The sequence below is a fragment of the Serinus canaria genome, chromosome 8, assembly GCF_022539315.1.
Source record: "Serinus canaria isolate serCan28SL12 chromosome 8, serCan2020, whole genome shotgun sequence".
Taxonomy (NCBI): Eukaryota; Metazoa; Chordata; class Aves; order Passeriformes; family Fringillidae; genus Serinus; species Serinus canaria.
The window spans coordinates 28,039,906-28,061,453 of record NC_066322.1 but is presented as its reverse complement, the minus strand read 5'-3'; the positions used below and the strand labels follow the sequence as shown (position 1 = coordinate 28,061,453).

At 47.6% G+C, this 21,548-nt stretch overlaps 1 protein-coding gene across 2 annotated transcripts in view; it reads right to left on the bottom strand.

The window, feature by feature from the left end:
- Positions 1-968: 968 nt before the first annotated feature.
- The window catches only part of RXRG (retinoid X receptor gamma), a 40,635-nt gene continuing 20,055 nt past the window's right edge, over positions 969-21,548 (bottom strand). For both annotated transcript variants that reach the window (XM_030226797.2, XM_030226796.2), the window contains exons 2-10: positions 12,465-12,706; positions 8,684-8,828; positions 7,869-8,048; positions 5,064-5,224; positions 3,813-3,942; positions 3,084-3,216; positions 2,317-2,408; positions 1,934-2,039; positions 969-1,262 (exon numbers count right to left, since the gene is read on the bottom strand). In XM_030226797.2, the coding sequence (XP_030082657.1) occupies positions 1,115-1,262; positions 1,934-2,039; positions 2,317-2,408; positions 3,084-3,216; positions 3,813-3,942; positions 5,064-5,224; positions 7,869-8,048; positions 8,684-8,828; positions 12,465-12,706 (1,337 nt within the window). In that variant the 3' untranslated portion in view covers positions 969-1,114. The remainder of the gene's footprint in view (positions 1,263-1,933; positions 2,040-2,316; positions 2,409-3,083; positions 3,217-3,812; positions 3,943-5,063; positions 5,225-7,868; positions 8,049-8,683; positions 8,829-12,464; positions 12,707-21,548) is intronic.

Here is a 21,548-nt window from a genome sequence, read left to right as displayed (position 1 = left end):
TTTATGAATAATAATACAGACAGTTTTGCTGGGTTCCTGGGAGGACATTTTCCCACCAGGATAAGAGCTGCATATTGAACAAATTAATGTCTTTAACTCGTTTGACTCTGGTGAGCTCGGCTGCCATGGGGAGCTCCAGCGGTGCTGCTGGAGCAGGGGAAAGAGCAGGCAAGCCTTTGAGGGTGGTTTGTTAGAGGGTCTTGTTCTTTCCTTCCCTGCAAGTTTCACTTGTGGAAGTGGGAGATTATAAATGTTGGGTTTTGTGAAGTTGTTTCAAGAGCAGAAGTATGGAGGGGAAAAAAAAAGAAGAATGGGACGCATGAAGCTTCAGGAAAATCAGGAAAATGGAAAGTTATCCATGAGCACACAAGGTTTGCTTCACTCAAAATGCTCCACCTGGACCAAAATGAAACACTTTGGTTCTTCTGTCAGTGGCTAGACTAGCTCAGAAAAGAAAAAGAAAACACCAAACTAACCAACCAACCAACCAAAACCAGACAAGCACCCTCTCACACATTAAAAACTTGCTTTAAATATTACTTTAGAATTTCAAAGAATTTGAAGAGTCCAAGATGGTGGAATGAAATGTTTTGATCACAGCAGCAAGTTTCTCTTGGTCTTTCCTTAGCAGAAACAAGAAGGAGCAATACCTGAGTCTTCTCTCAGCCAGAGGACTGTATCCACCAGCACAAGCAGAGATATCCCAAGTGACATTCCTGCCCTGATTTGGGCTGTCCAAGAGTGTCAGGAGGAACCCTCAGCCCCACCCCAAGCTGGACCTGTGACCACAGCAAAAGAGGACACTGCTCTTTCAACTCCAATCAGTGCCTCACTTGTTATTTTATTCGTTTTGTTGACTTTTATTGAGAATGAAAAAATAATTTAAAGCAATTATCTGTACAGGGGGGTGGTTAGAGGGGTAGAGGATCCGTGACCCCCCCCAGACAGGCCAGGAAGGGCTCGAGGGGGTGATTTACAGCTGTACAAAACCACGACAATCCCACCGAGGAGGAGCGGAGGGCCAAGGACATCTCTGGAGCTCTCACAGGCCCAGAGCACAGGGGCAGGAGGCTGTGCAGGGCACAGAGGGGCCAGGCTGTGGCCAGACAGAGCCTCAAGTGATCTGCAGGGGTGTCTCCAGCATCTCCATGAGAAAGGTGTCGATGGGGGTGTCTCCAATCAGCTTGAAGAAGAAGAGGTGCTCCAGGCACTTCAGCCCAATGGAGCGCAGTGCTGGCAGGCGCAGGAGGAGCTTGGCAAACCTGGGAAAGACCAGAGTCAGAGGCACAAGGGAGGCACTGGCTGCCCTCTCCCAGCTATTTCCAAGGCTGCACCAGCCCAGATTCTCCCAAGAAAATGCTTTTGGGGCATTCTCAGACTTAGATTCCCTTAAGCTTTCAATATAAGCATTTGTTGCCTCGTGTGGTGGGAATATGTACCTTTCCATAATGGAATTTGGCATTTTTAAAATGTAAAAGAAAGCAAACAAAAAAGAAGACACGTCCAGATTTGAACATCTTAACATGACCTACATCTCCACGGTACCATTTAAATCTGTCTTCAAAAACTCCCCAGGCTCCCAGAGGGTGTGCAACCCCTCATCTGCCAGTCACTGCCTCTGGCTTGGAGGCACAGCTGGATGGGGATGCAGCTGGCAGCCTGTTCCCTGCTCCCCCTGCCCAGAGCCCACTTGCAGCGTCTGTGGTGACAGCCAGAGCCAAAACCAGCAGAAGATTCCGCGGGCACCAACGCAGCTGCCGGCGCTTCAAGAGCTTGGCCAGCAGAGGGTAGGATTGGATTGGAAAGCAACAGAATTCCATCTCCACGGCACCCTCAAGGCTGGGGATTTGGGCACTGTGGCTCAGGCAGAGCCAGCACAGCCAGGCTTCTCTCTGCAGGGTGGGCATCACGCTGCCTGGCCGGGGGCACTCACCGTCCTGGCTGCTCGGGGTACTTCTGCTTGGTGTAGGCTTCCAGTGTGGCATAGACCTTCTCCCGCAGAGATTCCACTTCTGAGGGGCTGGACAAACCCTTGGCATCTGGTCAAGGCAAGGAAATACAGGTGGGGAAAGGGTCTCTGCAGAGGGAGTCTTTGCACTGTCTGCACAGGCAGGAGAGGACTGGGACAAATCTTGGTCTACTGGGAGCTGTCCCTGCCCATTGCAGAGGGGAGGGGTGGAATGATGTGGTCCTCAAGGAACCTTCCAACCCAAAGCGTGAAATCTGTCTGCAGCCCTGCTGCTCACTGTCACAGTGACCTGCTGTGGCCCAAAGGGAGTGCTTGTCACCTGGGACTGTCCCTAACCTTGAGCTTACCTGGGTTAAACAGGACAATGGCTCGCAGGCACCCCAGCTCCGACTTATCCATCTGCATGTCTTTCATTTTGGACACCAGCTCTGTCAAAACCCTACATGCAGGGGACATGGGTGAGCAGACAGTCAGAGACCAATTTCTCCACTGAAAATAGGCCCTAGGAATACCCTCAATTCTTCTCTGCAGGAAGAGAGGCATCTTTGAGGCACAGCCATGCCCCACACTGCTGTTCCACAAGTACATCAGCAATATCCTGAGCATCAAACCTGCTCCTGTTCTCACTTTGCTCAGCACACACTCACTCAAGGAAAACCACATGGTTTCTCCAGTTTTTACTGTGTGGTGCAAAACATGGGCACTGTCCTTAACGTGCCAGGTAAGGAGTGGTGAGGCAGTGTCCTGCCAGGCAGGGAGCAGGCATGGCAGGGACAATATACATGCACTTGTTACACAAGCAAGTTGGGGTTTAAAGCTCTTGGGGAGCAATATTAGGCCTAGATACAGCTATAGCAAACTCTTGAGACAGGAGCATTCCTCCCCCTGCACACCCAACCCAACATCTGCTTCTGCAGCTGCAAATCCCTTCCCAATGTGCTTTCACCCCATTCTTGTTTTTTTAAGTCAGTCAAACATCCCCTGCTCATTCCAAGCTACTTCTGCCTCAAACCATGAAGAGTTTGCTCCAGTTCCCCTTAAGGACATGTTTCCCATTCAGAGGGGAAGGCAGAGCCAGCCTGGCCAGCCCTGCTGGGGGATGGCAGCCACGTACCTGTCAAAGATGGAGCCCACGCCAGCACTGTGGGCACTGCTGCGGTGAACGTGCAGGCCCGTGGCCAGCAGGATCCCATCCTGGACTGACACAGAGCGATGGGAGAAAGAGGCAATGAGCAGCTCATTCCAGCCTGCAAAGCACAGGAGGGCAGGACATGTCAGGCAGTCCAGCCAAAAAGTAGTCCCACATGGAGCAGCAAAGCTGGTTTCTCCCTGATGGCTTTGGACTAAACTCAGGGGAGAGTTGGCAGCCCAGATGCACCCCTTGCAAGGGGTGGGCAATCCCTTGGAAATATTTGGAAACTGCTCTCAGGCACATGGTGTGATTCTTGGAGTTGTTCTGGGCAGGGCCAGGAGTTGGACTTTGATGATTTTTGCAGGTTCCTTGCCCCTCAGGATATCTTATGATTTGATGACCCTGACTAGGAGCAAGCAAGGAGCAGAAACTGGCTTGAAGGGAAAACAATTACAATTACAAAAAAGAAAAGGGGGAAAATATTCTGGGTTTTCTTCCTAAAAAACATATTCCTAGCAACTGCAATCTCTTTACAAACACCAGTTTCTACTGCCCCATCCACAGCCTCTGCCAACCTCTCATCGTTTCTCAGAATGAGACGTGGAATGGATTGGCTCAGGATTGCACATTTACCACCCAGCCTGGCTGTCTCTCACACAGCCCAGAGAAGGGACAGGGGCAGCAGGGACAGCCACAGGTGGGGGACACTACCTGCCCGCAGGAGAATGACTTGGTCTTCCAGCGTCAGGTCGGAGAAGTGGGGGATGCGCTTGGCCCACTCGACCAGCGTGAAGAGCTGCTTGTCAGCAGCGTGGCAGATGTTGGTGACAGGGTCATTTGTCTAACAGAGAGGGGTATCAAAAGGAAAAGAGCAGAGGAAAAGAGGAGAATTCATCAATGGAAAGTCTTTGATAATCACAATTGAATTAATGTTACTCAATGCCACAAGTACAACACCCAAACTAACAATAATCTCAGGCGGGTGCTGTGGGAAGAGCAGGTATTTGTTACCACTGTCCCCTCTGCAGCCAGCCAAGTCAGCTTGATGCCTTGGAGTGGCCACCTAGAACAGAGGCTAGACCAGATTAAGAGGATAAAAACAGGTATTTATTGAAGGTGTTCAATAGGCACACCTTGGGCAGCCAGAAGTCTCCCAGAGGCTACACCCAGGATGGACAATGGTCACGAGTTTTTCATACAGTTAGAAGTTTGGCCCATTCACATATCGGGGGTTAATCCTCCAATTACAGCTTCAGGTTAATGAAGTCATGTTCCTCCAGTTTGCTCCTCCCCAATTCACTTTTGTTTATACTTTTTGGGGCCCAAGGCTGTAGGGTGTCCTTGAGTTTCAGGCCCAGAAGGATTGTTTTGTCTGACCAAAATGTGAAGACAGTAGCTAACACTCTATATAGAATTTAGAGTTATACACTAAAGCAGTGGATTTGAGAAATATAAAAGCTAAAATCCTAAGGCATCAAGCTGGTTGCTAGACTCTTCTGTTTGCTTGTAACCCTTTGCCAATCAGGTCCCTCAGGGCCAGCTGCAGTCCTGCTCCCCAGGGCATATCTAAAAGCCAGGGAGCAGCCCCTGAACAGGCATGAGCACCAGTTTCATCCAACCCAGTAAAACCACAGCAGTAAACCTGCTGTGTTCAGCTCCACCCCAGCCTTGGTCATGAGGGCAGACAAGAAGTGTTCAGGGCTGTGCTCGTGTGAAAGCCAGCAGAGGGCTCAAGCTCTCCAGCATCTATTTCAATGAGGAGATTCCTCCCTGAAACTAAAAGAGACTGGGGAAAAAATGCTTGGAAAATAACATTTAGTTGCCATTCAGAGTATCTCCAAAACAGAAAGCGTTGGTGATTTTTAGGTGGTGTAGAGCAAAACCCCCTTGTACAATGCTTGTTGCTCACATGGTGCTTGTCTGCTCAAATCTCTGGCTGCAGGTGCTTCCAGGGGCTCTTACCGAGCTCTCTGTGCCCATGTCACTGTAGGCCTCTGTTTTGGGCTCCACTGCCAGCTCAGCTTCCAGGATCCTCTCCACAGGCATGTCCTCACTGCCACTGCTCGTGGACTCGGCCTCGGTCTCACTGCGCTCCCTGCTCCTCTGCCTCTCCTCCTGCACAGCTGTGGGACACAAACATAGCTCTCTACAGCCACAGCAACGCTCACCTGCTCACAGGGGGTCCCCACAGGTGGGATGGAAACCCCCTCAAGCAGGCCACAGCAGAAAATAAAGGGGGTGGCATTCACATTCTCTGAAAAAAATTCCTTCGCCTGGGGTTTTTCTCCTGGGAAGCTGAGAGGCAGCAAGAGAGGCCTCAGAGAAAAGAAAAACAATCTTATCTCATTGGCTTCTCCTGTGCTGTGCTGATGGGGAATGTGTTTGGAGATTGTTCACCCACAGGTGATTGTTTCACTGGATTCTGCTGTGAGTTGTTTTCACTCTTTGGCCAATCAGGGCCAAGCTGTGTCGGGACTCTGGATAAAGTCACGAGTTTTTATTATTATCTTTTTAGCATTCAGTAAGAATCCTTTCTGTATTCTTTAGTATAGTATAGTATTCTTTAATATAATATAGTATAATAAAGTAATAAATTAGCCTTCTGAGAACATGGAGTCAGATTCATCATTCTCTCCCCTTGTCGGTGGACCTGCATTTCACAATAAATGGTTATTTCAGATGTTCACCCATTAAAATGGCTGCTCCCACACCAAGAACTCTGAGGCTGCTGCAGACCAGTAGCCTCCAAACTTGATCAAAGATTGTGATTTCCAAAGTATGAAGCTCCAGAGGGAGGGAAGAAGAGTTGATGCCTCCAGGTGGCAGTCTGGACTCGGCTGTCACTGTGTGCTGGAGGAGGCAGGAGGGACCCAGCACTCACAGACAGGCTTTTTGTGGTCTCAGCATGCTTCCACCAGTCCCAGTATGCTTTCACCAATTCTACAGCAGCCAGAGCATCCAGCAGCAGGGCCAGAGAGTCCCAAACCCCCAGCTGGATTCACACCTGCTGCTTGTCTCATTCCTAAGCAAAATCCTACCCTGTCTGGCCCAGCCCTGGCATCACCTCTCCCTCCACCACCTCTCTTCCTGATCCTCCTCACTAGAAAGGTCCTTCTACATCAGTACCCCAACACCTTCACTCCCTTCTCCCCTCTCTGTATGTTTTCCAGAGAAGGCACAGAATCATGAAATTCTCTCCAAAGCTCAGCTTTTAACTCCCAGGGCTGCTGTGTGTAAGACAGGTCAGTGTAGGACCTGTGTATCTTGTGTGCAACAAAAGACCTGGTACACCCTTTTTTTTTTTTTTTTTTTTTTTTTTTTGAGAAATCCCAAAGGGAAATACAACAATCCCACTTAAGAAGTGACCAGCAGGCATTATATTTGTTCAGTTCAGTGCTGGGGTGAAATGGCAGCTCCCAAGGAGATGGATCAGTGGGGCATCCAGCCTGGTGCTTGTGAGGAAGGGCAAGACAGGACACAATATATGCCAGCCAGCTGGGAGGGAATATTTGTGCTCTTTAGAGTAATGGACAGGAAAAGTCATGCAGGTGTTTCTGAAGTCACCAAAATCTTACTGAAAGAAAGAACATGGCAAGGAAATACCAGTCACATCACTCAGCCCCTGAATTCAAGCTGCACTCTGTCCCCAGTTTCTGCAGCTCCCAAAAAAACCCTGTGACTGCTGCAGCCAAACTCCCACAGGATCCACCAGGATCCTGGGGTTTAAATTTTCACTCTCTGCCAAAGGAAGTTGTGCTAACACCCTGGTCCTCTGAACCACTTTGCACCTGGCTGGATAAGGGTGCCATGCCTGGGATTAAGTTTTTGATTCCAGCCTGGCATTGTGCAGTCCCCTGCTGCCCTGCGAGCCTGAGGCAGCACAGCTTTGGTGATGCTGCAGGATGAAGATCAGCTCATGCCCAGAGTTACAGCTGCTTCCCTGGGCAGCTCTGTTACTTCATCTTAGAAAAAATGAGCTTAAATGCTGTGTTGGTTGTCACTTCCTGACCTTGCATCTGTTAGGATAATTGGGGAGACAATCCAGCTCAGCAGGTGAATGGAAATTACAGAGGGGAAATGACAGAGAACTATAAAATGAGAGATAGAAATAAATCATTCACCCTTATTCTCCAGTACAAGAATTATGTGGTGACAAATGAAGTCAGCAAATCAAAAACAAAAAAAGGAAGCTGCTCTTCACAAAGGAGACAAGAAGGCTGCAGGACCCCTCACTGCTGGGTGCTGTCCCCAGCAGAGGTTTACAGCTTTCCAAGGGGTCCAAGCCATTAAGAGTCACTAACTAGAGGCAAGGTTGGGTCAAAATCAGTTAAAAGCTTCAATATTCACCAGTGTGTATGATTAGGTGAGAAGAAAAATACACTGTAACAGCTTCCCCATTGGTCTCTTCCCTTATTAGCCCTTATGAGGAATAAAGTCTTCAGAGAGGAAGCATTTTTTCTACCCTGTCCAACACGGGAACAGGCTGCTCAGGGAGGTGGCTGAGTCACCATCCCAGAGGCATTTAAAGGACAGGTAGATGTGGCACTTAGGGACAGGGTTCAAGGGTGGAATCTGGCATTGCTGGGCCAATGGTTCCACTTGATCTTAAAACTCCTTTCCAACCTAAACCATGATTCTCATTTCCTTTTTACATAATGAAGTCCAAAACACCCTGATGCCCTCAGCCTGGGAGGATCACCAAGAGCCTGATTTATCCTAATGAATGAAGGAAAATTTCTCCAATCCCAGTGCTCTCAGCAGCCCTACCTTCCCTCTTCATCCCCATGGCGAGGCACTTCTGATAGCGGCAGTACTGGCAGCGGTTGCGCTGGCGCTTGTCGATCAGGCAGTCCTTGTTATCCCGGCAGGTGTAGATCAGATCCTTCCTGATGGTCCTCTTGAAGAAGCCTTTGCAGCCCTCACAGCTGTACACCCCATAGTGCTTCCCTAGGGAGGCAAGGGAGTTGCTGGGCAGGGAGGTATTTGCTCTTCCTTCCCTGATTTGCCCCTCCTTCCCTGATTTGAGTGTGGAAGAGCTCAAATCAAACCCAAAGGTGAAAAAACTGCAGGGACTGGCAGGCCTGAACTAGCTTCAGTGAGTCTTAGCAGCAGTTTGACTTAGTCAAACCACAGGACCACTGTTTTCCTGAGATAAGGAGGGGCTGCATGCCAGTGGAGTGATGTGGAGCATCTTAGCTGCAGAACAGCCACAGGCAGCAAATGCGGTGCACTGATATGGAGAGGGCTTGCAAGGCTCACTGGGGTACCAGAGAAAACCCAGACACAGCCAGAGCCCAGCTGACACAAAGCACAGGGAGATGGGAACACAGAGATTTTGGTAGATTTACCTTTGGTAAACAGGGACAGAAGGTAAAATGAGGTTACACACATGAGGGAGAAGAGTACAGCATTTAGTTTGCTCACTTTTGGGCACTAATCTGCAATACAGCCAGCCAGACCCAGCCACGACCTTGCCATGCCAGTGTGGCCCCAGTGAGCCTCCAACCTTGTTCAGTGCTGCACAAGAGCACCAGGAGAGTTCTCAAGGCACAAAGCCTTCCCCAAGAGAGAAAGCCTCCTACCTGAGGACCTGTCCCCACAGATGGCACAGATGTGTTTGGCTAGGGATCCTGGACTTGTGGATGGATAATTCATGTTCCCCATCCCTGGGAGACCCGGCAAGGGCTTGACATCCTCCGAGCTGCTGACATTGTTCAGGACATTGAGCTGCACAAACCACAAGACAGGTTAGAGGGGAGAGACCCACATCTCAGTGAAACCACCCCCAAATGGAGCTGACTCTTCCCTTGCTGCTCCTGCCAGGCTTGTCCCCCAGGCTTATCCCCATGGGGCTGCCCTGGGCAGACAGGCATCCTCTGCTGAATCCAGCAGGAGGGGTTTAAGCAGGCACTAAGTAGACACTGCCTGATGTTGTAACCAAAGCCAGGACTGAGCAGAGCTGGAAAAGGACAGGCACTAACCTCAGCTGCTCAGTTACAGCCTCCAAGCCATGAGGCTGGTGGGATCCTGGCTGCTTCATTAGAAGATGCTGATTGCTGGCTGCTGCCAGCCACAAGCACTTACAGCTTAGTAAAGCAGAGCTTTGCAGACAGGTGATTTGTTACAATCAAACATGCACTGCTGCATGGCTAGGGAAGCTGTAATGCTGTTTAAGAAAAGAAAAAATAAATAAAAAATAGGGGGTTAGCTTTTCTGACTCACAGTATCTGCACATACACGAGTTCATGGCCATTTGGTGACTCTCTGGGACTTAGGTTCCCAAACACTACCACTATCAGGTGGCAGATTTGGTGTTACCAGATTATTTAAAAAAAAAAAAAAAAGAAAAAAGAAGGGATTTGGCTGAGCATCTAAAAATCAGCAGCTGTGAGATGCAGGCAAACAATACAGAGCCCCGAGCTGAGATCTCCAGGAGCTGCTCCTGGCTGCTGAAGTTAAAGGTTACAAACCCACATTGATTAGAGACCAAAGCCTGACGTTGCTCAGGGCTTCCTTTTATTGCTGTTTGCTTTGGAGCCACGTCAGGCAGGGCCAGGAGGGTTAAGGGCCATTGAGCACCTCTTGTCAAAAGCTGTCTGGGCGGAACAATCTCTCTCCAAGCCCACCACCCACCACCAAAACACCTTCCCCACTGTTCTGGGATGAGGGCTGGGGATGGTTGTTCCATCCCTGGGTTTGTTTGGAACAGTCGTGCCAATTTATCACCTCAAAGAAGGCAGAAGCAGGGATAGAAAACAAGGGTTTGGATGAAGACCCAGCTCAAGCCTTCATTCCAATCTCTGTAACATTTAACATGGCACATTTTATACACTTTGCTGAAGTTCTCCATTTTCTCCAAGAAACTGTACATTTCCCACAAAAAAAGTGGTAATTTCCACAGTAAATTTCGGTAAAGAACAATGGTTCATCCCACTTGAGTATTTGGACATGTCATTAGAAAAATAAAAAGGTGAAGCCTGTTCTTATCTTCCCTCACCACCATCCCTTCATTTTCCAAGCTTCAAAGGTTTAATAAGATGGAAAATAAAAACTATCCAGCAAAAATCAGGAGCCAAGATGTTTTGCTCCACTAGGACATATAAGTGTATTGGGAAAAATTGCCCAGAGGTTTGATTTCCCCAGCAGAGACTCAAACCAGGCAACTGTAAATCCTTATGCTTCAAAATCCAGGCCAAGGAAAGGAGAAATAAACCCCTTCCTCCCCACAAGTGTCCATCAGCAAAATGCTGAGCCAGGAGGAACTTTTTATGGTTTGAAATATCACTCAGGACTCGGGTACCACCTTTTCTTCCTCCCTGCCTGCACTTTGAAACAATAAAAAGGAGAGAGGGTACAGGGGAGGGGAACACACAGGGCAGTTTTAGCCATCAGTGTCCTTAGAGCTTGACTCTTGCAGGTGAAGTGCAATCATGGATGATATCTGGGACAACTGCTTGAACCCAAATCCATTAGCTGCCTCCCTGCTGAATCCCCAGGGCCCAGCTGTCTCCTTGCATTAGAGAAAACACAAATAGAACTTTCTCCTCGGATCTGGGAACTTGGCACAGTGCCCAGGCTGGGAAAACCACTTCCCAGAGCACCCCCAGTCCCAAAGGAAAGGCTTCCAACCAGCCAGTGCTGCCACAATTTCCTGTCCTCGATGTCACGGGCACAAATACTGTCAGATCCATGGGGAACAGCTGGGTGCTGCAAGGGGAAGAGGGATCCTCCAGCATTCCCACTGCTGACAGCTAGGGCCCACACAGGAGTTGAGGATGATGGGGAAAGGTAAGCCAAACTTTATTCTCTTTCAGAGCTCTTCAGGGGCCTCCCCATGCCATCCTTTCCCAGCCTTTCAAGCACTAAGAAGAACTTCAGGCATTCCAAGGAGTAGCAGCATGGTATGGGGCAGAGAGGGCTTGAGGATCATCTCCTTGCTTTTTCCTCAGGAGGAGCCACAAGGCTTCTGAGCACTTCCCACCTTCAGGTCCCACTAATGAAACTCAAAATCTTGCTCCTAAGAGGCAGAATTTTCACTTAGATCTGGATGCCCAGAACATTTCAGCTCTCTGTCGAGACGCCACAGTGCCACCAGAAATGCAGGAGGCAGTGCCAGGCTTTTGGAGCAGCATGTCTCCATCCCACAAAGCCACCCTGGGAGGCTCCCAGCCCTCCCATGGCTCTGGGGAGGCACCAGCCCTAACACCTGTCTGGAAGGGAAACCTCAGCACCCACATGAGCACCGGCAGCAAGGATGGGAGTGCTTCATTTTGCTTCAGGCCAAGTTGATATGCAACACAGTAGGTGGCGGGCATTTAGCATTAACATTTGTCTCTCCCTAGAAAGTCTGTCTCCAGATAACCAAATGAAGCAGATATGCTTTTGCAGGAGGAAGGGCAATGTTTCACATGCTGCAACCCCTGGCTATCCTGTCTGTTTCCATGCACAGTAATTATACACTGCAGCAGAGGGGAGCTGGACTGCACCCACAGCGAGAACAAAGCTGGAAATTAGCTCTCTTCCCTCATCCTGTGTCAGGACCCAGGACATTTCTCTGGCTGCCCTGGAAGGCTTGGGACCCTGGCAAGGGGCTCAGAGACCTTGGCACAGAGTCAAACACACCTGTGCCTTTGATTTTAGCCCATGGAAACAATTACCAACTTTGTGTGAAGAGTTACATGCCACAAGGGTTTGAGTAGAATGGTAGCAAATTTGTCACAAGGTAAAAAGTAGAATTTTGGGAATTTAAAATGGGGGTTTCAAGAGGCAAGATGGAGGAATCTGGGCATGTCCTCTCCTTCTTCTTCTTGCCCTCCATTTTCTGCTGTGATGGTGACACTTTTAGATTGGTTTAGAATAGAGACAGACTGTCTAACATAGGTGATAGGTATTGGGAAATTATTCTAAATAAAGTAGACTTAGTTCTTAGTTTATAAAAAGCCAACACCACCCCAAGGGCAGGGACTGTGCCACAACCCGACCTGCTGGACAGATCTCGGCAGGTCAGAGAAAGAATGTAACAGATAAGAGAGAATAAACAACCTTGAGAAGCAGAACCAAGGAATCTCCACTTCTTCAATCATGTGTCTGGGAAAAAAAGACTTTCTAATACCTCGGGAGCCATTTAAACCACAGAAACCCGAGAATCCTGTAGGGTATTTAAAACTGGTGTGCTCTGTGTGTCTGTGCAAGGCTGATTAATGCAGCTCACGTGCTAGAAAATATTCTTTCCAGCTGAGCTCCCCGAGTGGTTGCACTGCCCACCAGCCAACCCTCTCCCTCAACTTTTGGGACTTTACCCATCCTTGGGACTTTACCCATCCTGAACACCAAATTGCAGCGAAGAAAGCATCCCATCCCCACCTGTGGGCTGGCGTGTGCCACGAAATTCACGCCGGGGGCCGAGGACAGAGCGACGGGGTGTGAGCCCAGGGAGGAGGCGATGACCCGGTAGGGCGAGCCCAGGGCGCTCATGGGCGACGGCAGCGCCCGCGCGGCGCTCCCGGGGGGCTCCAGGAAGCTGGGGGGCCCCTCCACCACCGGGCTCCCCGTGGAGAGCCCCGAGGACAGGCTCACGGACGTGGAGCTGCCGTGCACCGGGGAATCTGCAGGGAGAAGAGGAGAGATGGAGTGTAACAGCCACCCGCTGCCCAGCCTCAGTTGTTGTCACCATCATATTTTCTGGAAAAATCCCTTTGCCAGGATTTCTTCTCCTGGGAAGCTGAGATGCTCAAAAAAAAAAAAAAAAAAAAAACCAATAATTATCAGATTGCTTCTCCTGTGTTTTGCTGCTTTGGAATGTGGTTGGAGATTGTTTACCAACAGGTGCTTGTTTCATTGGTTTCATGGGAATTGATTTTACTTAATGACCAATCACAGTCCAGCTTTGTCGGGACTCTGGAAGAGGTCACCAGTTTTTCATTATTATTTTCAAGCCTTCTGTAAGTATCCTTTCTCTGTTCTTTAGTATAGTTTTAGTATAGCATTCTTTAATATAATACAATACAATAAAAAATTAAATTAGCCTTCTAAGAACATGGAGTCAGATTCATCATTTCCTTCCTGCCACAGGGGACCCCGAAAATACCACAGGTTGTGTCAGCTTAAAATGCCAGCCCAGCCTCAAAACCAAGCAGCAAAGCATGCTGTAAAGGTAAAAGAACAAAATGTTGGTTATAGTACCGGAAAGTGAAATATATACTGTTGGAACGCTGGTTACTGAGAATTTGAGACTTACTGTGCTGACCCCCCAAGAGAACACTACATTTAACCTGAAATCATAGAGAAGACCTCCAAAATTAAATGATAAAACTAAGGTTATGAGTGTGTAGTTTGAACAGAAGTGTGTAATATCACATAGTAGAAAACCTAGGGGTTAAAGTTTTAGAATACAGAATATATCTACAGAATTCATATATATTTTTATATAGAATATATAAAACAAGATAGAAGTTTCAGAGCAAAAACTAGTTCTTCTTCACCTTCTTCTTCATGAATTTGAGCAGTATTGTATTATATATAAATATAATAACATATATTATATATATATATATATATATATATATATATATGTCACGGGTAATTAGTCATTGAATTAAAAGCAAAAATCATTTAAATGTCATTTCTTAATTAGACCGTTTATCCTTAAAATGCCTTGTAGAGAAAGAAATACAAGTCCATTTTTAGCTTGTTAGAGTGAAGTGCTGTAAAACTCACAGTTTGTGAGATTGTAATATAAATAAGAACCAATAAACATCTAAGTCCAAACAAGAAATACCATCTCACACACTTAATCCCAACCTTGGCAGAAGAAAGAAACTAAAGAATCCACAATATACAGCAACAAAACTTATTGTGGAGATAATGATTAATGACAAAATATTCCTTTTCCACTTCGGTGCCTCAGCAGACTTGGAGGAAGGCACCACTGCCTGCCTCAGGCTGCTTTTCAGTTTTCTCTGAACTCTTCCCTGAGATCCCATTTCTTTTGTCCAAGCCAGCCCTTGGGACAGCACACTTCTGAAACCCTGACATCCTCACCAGCCAGCCTGGAAACTCTGAATGTTCCACAAGTCTTATGATGAAGCACCTCTGCTCCTTGAGGTGCCTCTGGCCTTGTGCTCCCATGGCTCAGTTTTCCCCCTTCCCACCCATTGTGTATCCACTGTGCCTTTTCACATGTTCACACCCAAAGCTGGGTGCCAGCATCTTCCACAGCAGCTGGAACAATCCAGGAATGGCTCATGACACGCTTGCAATGCCAAGTTTCAGGACAAGGCAGCCCCAAAACAATTTGTCCTTTATTTTTCCTGATTTGTACAAATCAGAGCAGAGATTTTGGCCACACACATGTCCCAGGGCACTCTCACAGCTACAAGGACAGGGGGTTTTTTCCCTCCACACTGAAGAGCTGCAGTGCACAGCCCCAAGCTCAGCCTCATAATAGCCACAAGACAAGACGAGATCAGTCTGCCCCTGAACCCTGCTGAGGAAGAGGTGGTGTAAAAAGCAACATAACCCTGATCATTGACACTTCAGGGCAGACTCTGAGGCTGAACAGCTCAGCCAAGGCCTAAACACTGTCTTCTGTAAGACCAGTCTCAAATATTCAGAGGGCATCTAGGCATCAAATGCCCACTAGTCCAAATGGGTCATGCATCTAGGTGCATTTCAAGGATTTCCATGACCTTTTCTCCCTCCCTTAGAATTTACCAGCGCTAGTTAGCATTAGGTGTCATTAACATTTTTGTGAACCATTATTTCTCTGTTGGTTTTTCAACACAGGAGATGATTCCCTGGAGTAGCAAGGCAAAGATGTTGTGTTGGAAGGTCATACAGCTGCTTTTTCATGGCTGGCACAGAGGATACATTCTCCCATTGCATTTGCAAGTAAGGCAACGCTTGGGTGTTTTGTTTGCTTGTGGTTTTTTTCCCTCCTTTTAACATTACTGCAAAGTTATTTACGTGACAGTGTTTGTTATTCTACCTGAAGTAACAATCAAATCTGATTCAAAGGGAAGATGCACAATAAAGACGGGAAAAGGTCAGCTTGCTGAATAACATTAAAGACATTTGTCAGAGTCAAGGAGGACTCCATCCGCCGTTATCAACCCGCTTCAGACTTAATTCTGCTGAGGGAGGGGGAGAAAAGGTCTTTGTCAATTCTTGCTTTGGCTTTTTGGATCAATTCTCCCAGTGGGAAAGCGATGTGCAGCAGGAGGAAGACGGCTCAATGACAACAGCAGAAGCCTCAGAGGCAGCGAGGCGCTCTGGAGGCAGGTATAGGGCTCTGCCTGCTGCCACAGAGTCACCCACATCCCCCTGCCACCATCAGGGAGACACACAGCCTGACTTCTGCCAGCAGACAGCAAAATCCCTGCCTTGGAATGGATTCCAAGTGCTCCAGTCCTTCATCCCAGGGAGAGAGTGCTTTAGCACTGGGCAGAAGCTGTGCTGTTTGCCTGGACCCCCCCTTACCTAAGCAAGCACCCAGCTGACACAGGCACCTCAGATGTTTCTTGGGGCTTGAAAGGACCATCCTGACTCGGGCCATTATCAGCTTCAGAGAAAAGCAAATGCATTTTTCATCACCTGTGGTATACCACAACACCCAGTCCTCCTGTGCAGGATTCTTTCTAGGTCTGTGCAGCACAGACCTAGAAAGAATTTGCTTTTACGCCTCTTTAAATAACTCAGTAAACAACACTGCCTTTAAGGATTCCTCAGCTTGGAAAATAAGTCATTGCAGGAGATACTGGGCAGAGATCTATCACACCAGGACAGCTGAGCAGAAGAATGATTCTTCATCCTTTTCCATTAACACAGAAAAGGGCATATTTTGAAAGTATCATGCAGAAGATTTAAACCAATAAGGAAAGACACCCAGGAGAGTTAACTGTTTGCTTTTATGCCAGACCTTTCAGAAATGCTGTCACTGCTGAGTTTCTCCATTAGAGAGGCTCCAAGTTTCACAAGGACCCAGAGCAAGGCTTTCACCACCAGGAGGCTGCTGGTCAGTGCAAGCCCCATGGTGGGCTCATGCCCCTGCCAAGGGACAAATGTTTCAGGGCTCTGCCCAGGTGAATCCTCTAGATGCCAGGATGGGATCAAAGGTCAAAGCCAGGAAACCTGGAGGGGCTCACCCTGTTACACCTCTGTTATCCCAGCAATGAGATACTGAATAGGAAGTGTAAATGGACAAAGGAGTGCTTGCTGGTGGAGATGGATGGATAAATGAAAATACCTACTGGAGAGCACAGCCAGACTTTGCCAGGGCCTGATGACACAAACCAGAGTTAACATGCTTGTTTCTACAGTGCCTGGCTACACTGTCCTGCCAAGGCTCTCACAAACCCCTTGCTCAAATCCAGCAGTGTTAAATTTCCATTTACCAAACAGCAACTTTATCTATCTGTTAGAAATTGGAATAAAGCCCCCATTTAGAAAAGCACAACAACAAAGACAAAAAGCCCACAAACAACAAAAAACTTTGACTTACAGTCCCTTTCTGGGATAAGTCTGCTAAATCATCTGCCAGGGGAGCAGAAATGCATTCTCCTGCACCTGGGAAAAATCCTCCTCTCAGCTTCTCATTTTCAGGCTAGAGTGCTCAGAGAGGGATATAAGAAATGAGTGTTAGCAGACTATCAGCTTGGGAGAGGAGCAATTTTCATGGCTGAAAGGTGTGCAGGAAGAGCCAACCCAAAGCATCCTTGACCCTGGGGTTAATTATTCGCTCAGCTGAACACACTCAAACTTGTTTCAGCTCAAAGAAGCCAGGGAGGTTTGGACTGTGCAAACAGCCAAGTTTTGAAAGAAAATAATTAAATTAAATGACTTGCAAGAAAATACTGATGGTCTGTGTCCCACATCTCCCAGCAGAACCCAGAAAGTTCTTGGGTTCACTGGGATGGAATGGCTTTACTCCAGCTATTTTCTCTCATCATTTGGGAGATGGACAAATGGCAGTGGAACGGGGCTAGGTGTTGGGGAAGATGAAACAGGAAAGCCTTATAAATACGATTGCCTGGAAAAAGATTTTGAGAATATAGAAACTATAAGTGAGATTGAAATGAAAGCAAGCTCTGAGATACCTTAGTTACTGAAAAACTGGAAAACAATGGTATGGCTGGCTGAAGGTGATTCCCTTTTGATGAAACAATACCCTCTGCTTGCAGACAGCTCCAACAGTCAGAGCAGACCCTGCTAGCTTGGCAGGAGGGGTCCAAAGAGGAGTTTTTAGGGTTTAAAATGTAACACAGTATGGTCATGTAATGATTCTTACAGACTGTATGCAAATGCTATAGGATTTTTATCATAGATTGCTTAGTGAGAATTAGAATGTTCAGCAGAAGATTTATGGTATTGGAATGGGAACTTCTCTCTCTTTTACTCTTCCTCACTTTCTCATCCTCTTTACCACGCTCTTGTCTTCTCTCTCTTTACTTCTCTTCCCTGCTCTGAGCTGTGGCTGGCAGCTCCCAGCAGGGCCCTGCACCCAGGCCCTCTGCAATAACCCACAAGTTCCACGACCTGGCTGCAGAGATCTCTGCTCTCCATGTGTCCTGACCGTCCTACCCACCGTCACTCCTACAGCTGGGGAGGAGCTGCTCTGCAGCAGGGAAGCAGCTGTGGGCAGGGGCAGGGAGGGCTGGGGAGACAGGAGTCAGTCCTACAGCCAGCCCCAGCCGGCCAGCCCTGCTGCACGGGGCACAGGTGACATTTACCCAAGCCTGCAGTGTCCATCAGGTAATGCAAGGTGACAGCAGGGACGGGGATGCCCCAAGCACAGGGCACCAACCACGCTGGCCATGTCTCCACACCAGCTGGGGAAGGCCAGCTGGGGTCTGCACTGAGCATAGGGGATTGCTGCTGCTTTTTACCACCCACTCTGCATTCACCATTGGCTTATTTCTGACCCACAATTGGGGCTGTTTGTCCTTCTGCCCTGTTCCCTTCTCCACATTAATGCCTGGACAGGTATGTCACCGTCATATTTTCTGAAAAATCTCTTTGCCCAGGATTTTCTCCTGGGAAGCTGAGAAGCCTCAGAGAAAAAGGAAAACAAATTCTTATCTCATTTGCTTCTCCTGTGTTGTGCTCACACGTGGAATGTGTTTGGAGATTGTTTCATTGATTTCATGTGAATTGTTTTGACTTATTGGCCAATCAGGGCCAAGCTGTGTCAGGACTCTGGAAAGAGTCACGAATTTTCATTACTATCTTTTTAGCATTGTGTAAGTATCCTTTCTGTAGTCTTTAGTATAGTTTAGTATAATATTCTTTTATATAATATAGTATCATAAAATAATAAATTAGCTTCTGAGAACATGGAGTCAGATTCATCATTCCTTCCTGCCATGGGGCACACCACTAATAAAATACAAGTAGTTCTCTGTCCAAGTTCAGGGCAGCTTGATTTTGTATTTATTTCTCTCCTGGAGGAGCTGGGGAAGGCAGGACTGGAGGATTGTGCGGATTTTCCAGTATCTCTGCTGCAAACATGCACTGCCCAGAGAAGGCAGTGCTTCCATCAACTCTCCAAAAGCTGCCTTAAACAGAAGCACACACTCCAGCCTTCTCTTTGAAGGGGGCAAAGCTTAAGAAAGATGAACTTGGTTAAGGGTGTTTCACTGTTTCAAAGTGGCTCTGCAAATTATAGCATTGTTCGTGTCAGGGAGCAGCTGAAGTACACACACAGGCAGTGTCCACACTGTTGCTTCAGCATTCAGAAAAAGGATCAAATCCAATGCCAGCTTAAGTATCTCTGCTGACATCAGGAAAAATAATGAAGAAAGACCCCAAGAAACACTCAAAATGCTCCTCTGCATTTTGAAAATACTGCCCTTGAGGACATAAGCAACAGCATTACCCTCGTCCACCAGCTACTGAAGCTGAGCAAACACACAAAGCTTTGATACTCAACTTCCAACTGTGTTTCATCTTCACTTTATCAAAATCCTAATCCAGGGATAGGAAACTTGCATGAATAGCCTCATAAATCAGGAGAAGAACAACACCCTCTATGTCACAGCAGATGTAGAGGTGTCCAACAGATGCACCTGCAGGGCACAAAAGCTCCAGGTCCACCACACCAATGCTAAACAGCCAGTCTGGGCTGGCACAGTGAAACTGAACCAGGGTGAGCTTGATAAAGGCACTGTGGATGCACCTCTGTGCTCCAAGAATTTCACAGGTAAAGCTGAGGGAGGCATGGAAAGAAAGACTTCTCTTTTGCAAGAGCACACAAGTGACTCCTATATCTTGGTGAAGGAAATAGGAAGAGAAGGAATCAGGCTGCAACCAAGAAAACTGTCTTGATTTTCACACAGATAATAGCATCAAACATCAGCTTCAGCAGTTACACCTGAGCAGAAAGAAGAATTGAAATGCAGAGACCAGAAACATCCAAGCATTGCACACACTGTCTGTTTAACCACCACAGGCTGCAGGTTTGTTTCGGCCAATGCTCTAACACCCAGCAAAGCCTTGAGAGAAATACCTGTGTTCAACACCAGGGTCTGACCTCATCTAAGGCCTAAAACAGCCCTTGAAGATCCCTAGCAAGCCTAGAGATGATGACACTCTCAACATTCACAGTTTCCTTTTTAATATCAGAGAGAATCAAAAGCTGGTAGTCATCAAATAATGAAAAACATTTATGCTCCCAAGGCTTCAGAGAAAAAGTTCACAAACATTTAAAGGTCTGAGTTGCCCTGCTTGACACATGACTTTGCAGATACTTCAGCCTCTGCAGATCAGAAAGCACTGAGAAGTGGGAAGAGCAGGCAGAGAAGGGCTGATTTCAGGAGAGGAGCACGAGTGTGCGTGGGAGGTGCAGTCTGGCAAACAGCTTGTCCTTGGGGACGACCTTGAAAGAGAAATACCTGAGAGAAACAGTCCTGAAAGTAGCTGCAGTTATGGTAGCAGGATACCCACCATAACTGGAATCAAGCAAAGTTCTGCTGCTGTGATTGCAGAAGTTGTTTTTGTTTAATACACAGAAGATGAACCAAAAAACTCTTCCTTTTCTGGAGATATTTTTAACCACCCAAGCAGATTCCCACAGACAGTACAAACTGCCATGCTAATATCCCACAGAAAGGTTAGTGGGTTTGCCTTGCTTTTAAAGGTCCAGTAACCTCTGTGTTTCCATCTTCCTGCTCAACTCCATGCCAATAAATAATGCAACCTTCCCTGAGCAATAAAAACAAAGAGGAAAACTCTCAGGAGCTGTAGTGGCACCCATGGGAGCAGGGGTTTCTCCAACAGGGACCAACACTGGGCAGCAGAAAGTTTCCCTCAGCTCTCCAGGTGGTGGGAAGAGCTGCTTCCTCTCTTCTCTGGTAATGCTCCTGCGCCTCCCTTGCAAACAGGGGCCATCCAAAACCCGGCCACAGGAAGCTGTCTGTCGTGTCCAAATGTCCTTGGACTTACTAAGCTATTGACCCACTGTCCAATTTCAGTCCAATCAGGCAAAGACCTCAAAATAGCATCTGCTGCTGAGGCTGCACCAGGGAAAGACTCCTTTAGCAATTACACATCAAGTAATTAAAACAGAACTGCAAGCCAAATTTACTCACCCTAACAAGGTGTCACATCTCCCTGGTGACCACAGTAACACTCAAGAGTTTCATAAAGTTCCTCGTCTCCAAAAAAAAAAAAGTAAAAAGTTGTTGAATTTGAGGCCTGAAGGGTTTTTTTCATGACTGTTTGATCAGATTTCCCACCTGGCCAGCAGCCACCAGGAAAAAGCATGCACAAATTCCTACAGTTGTCTTTGAATTTGTGGAGAAGCTACAGGTCCCCAGGAGAATGGATCCCACTGACTGCAGGAACTCTGGTTGCCCCAAGCAACTGAAGGCAGGAGTCTCCTGCTTTAAAAGAAAAATTTTCACAAAATTTAAAATTTTGTTTCCCCAGATACTGGAGTTGCCCAGTCACTGGATTTCCTCACGCTTTTGCTGGGTCAAAGGGCTCTTTTCCACCTTCACATCCACAATTAATAGGAATGGACACAGCAAGCCATGACATCCAGGGGATAAAGCATCCTGCAGATCACAAAACCTGAGGCCACCACATGTGATAAACGTGACAGCCAGCCAGGCAGCAGAGCCAGTCCAGCACAATGTGGGTTTTCCTCTCCCTATCCCCTAAACGACCTGGCCTAACCCTGCTTTGCTTGGGAGAGCTGACAAGATTGCAGCCGGAGGTGGTGTGGCCACAGGCCAAGTTACATGAGTACCAATAAAAGAGACTTTGTGGAGGAGCCAAGTTAGCTCTTGTCCCCAACCAACGGTGCCAGAGAGTGCTCAGAGAGAGAGGACAGCCAGCACAGCATCTTTCCTTGCCCTGGGAGCTGGGCTTTGGGTGAAATGCATCCTTTTGGAGAATAAAAACATATTTTTAAGCCCTTTCTTTGCTCCTGTAGCCCAGCCTTAGCCCAGC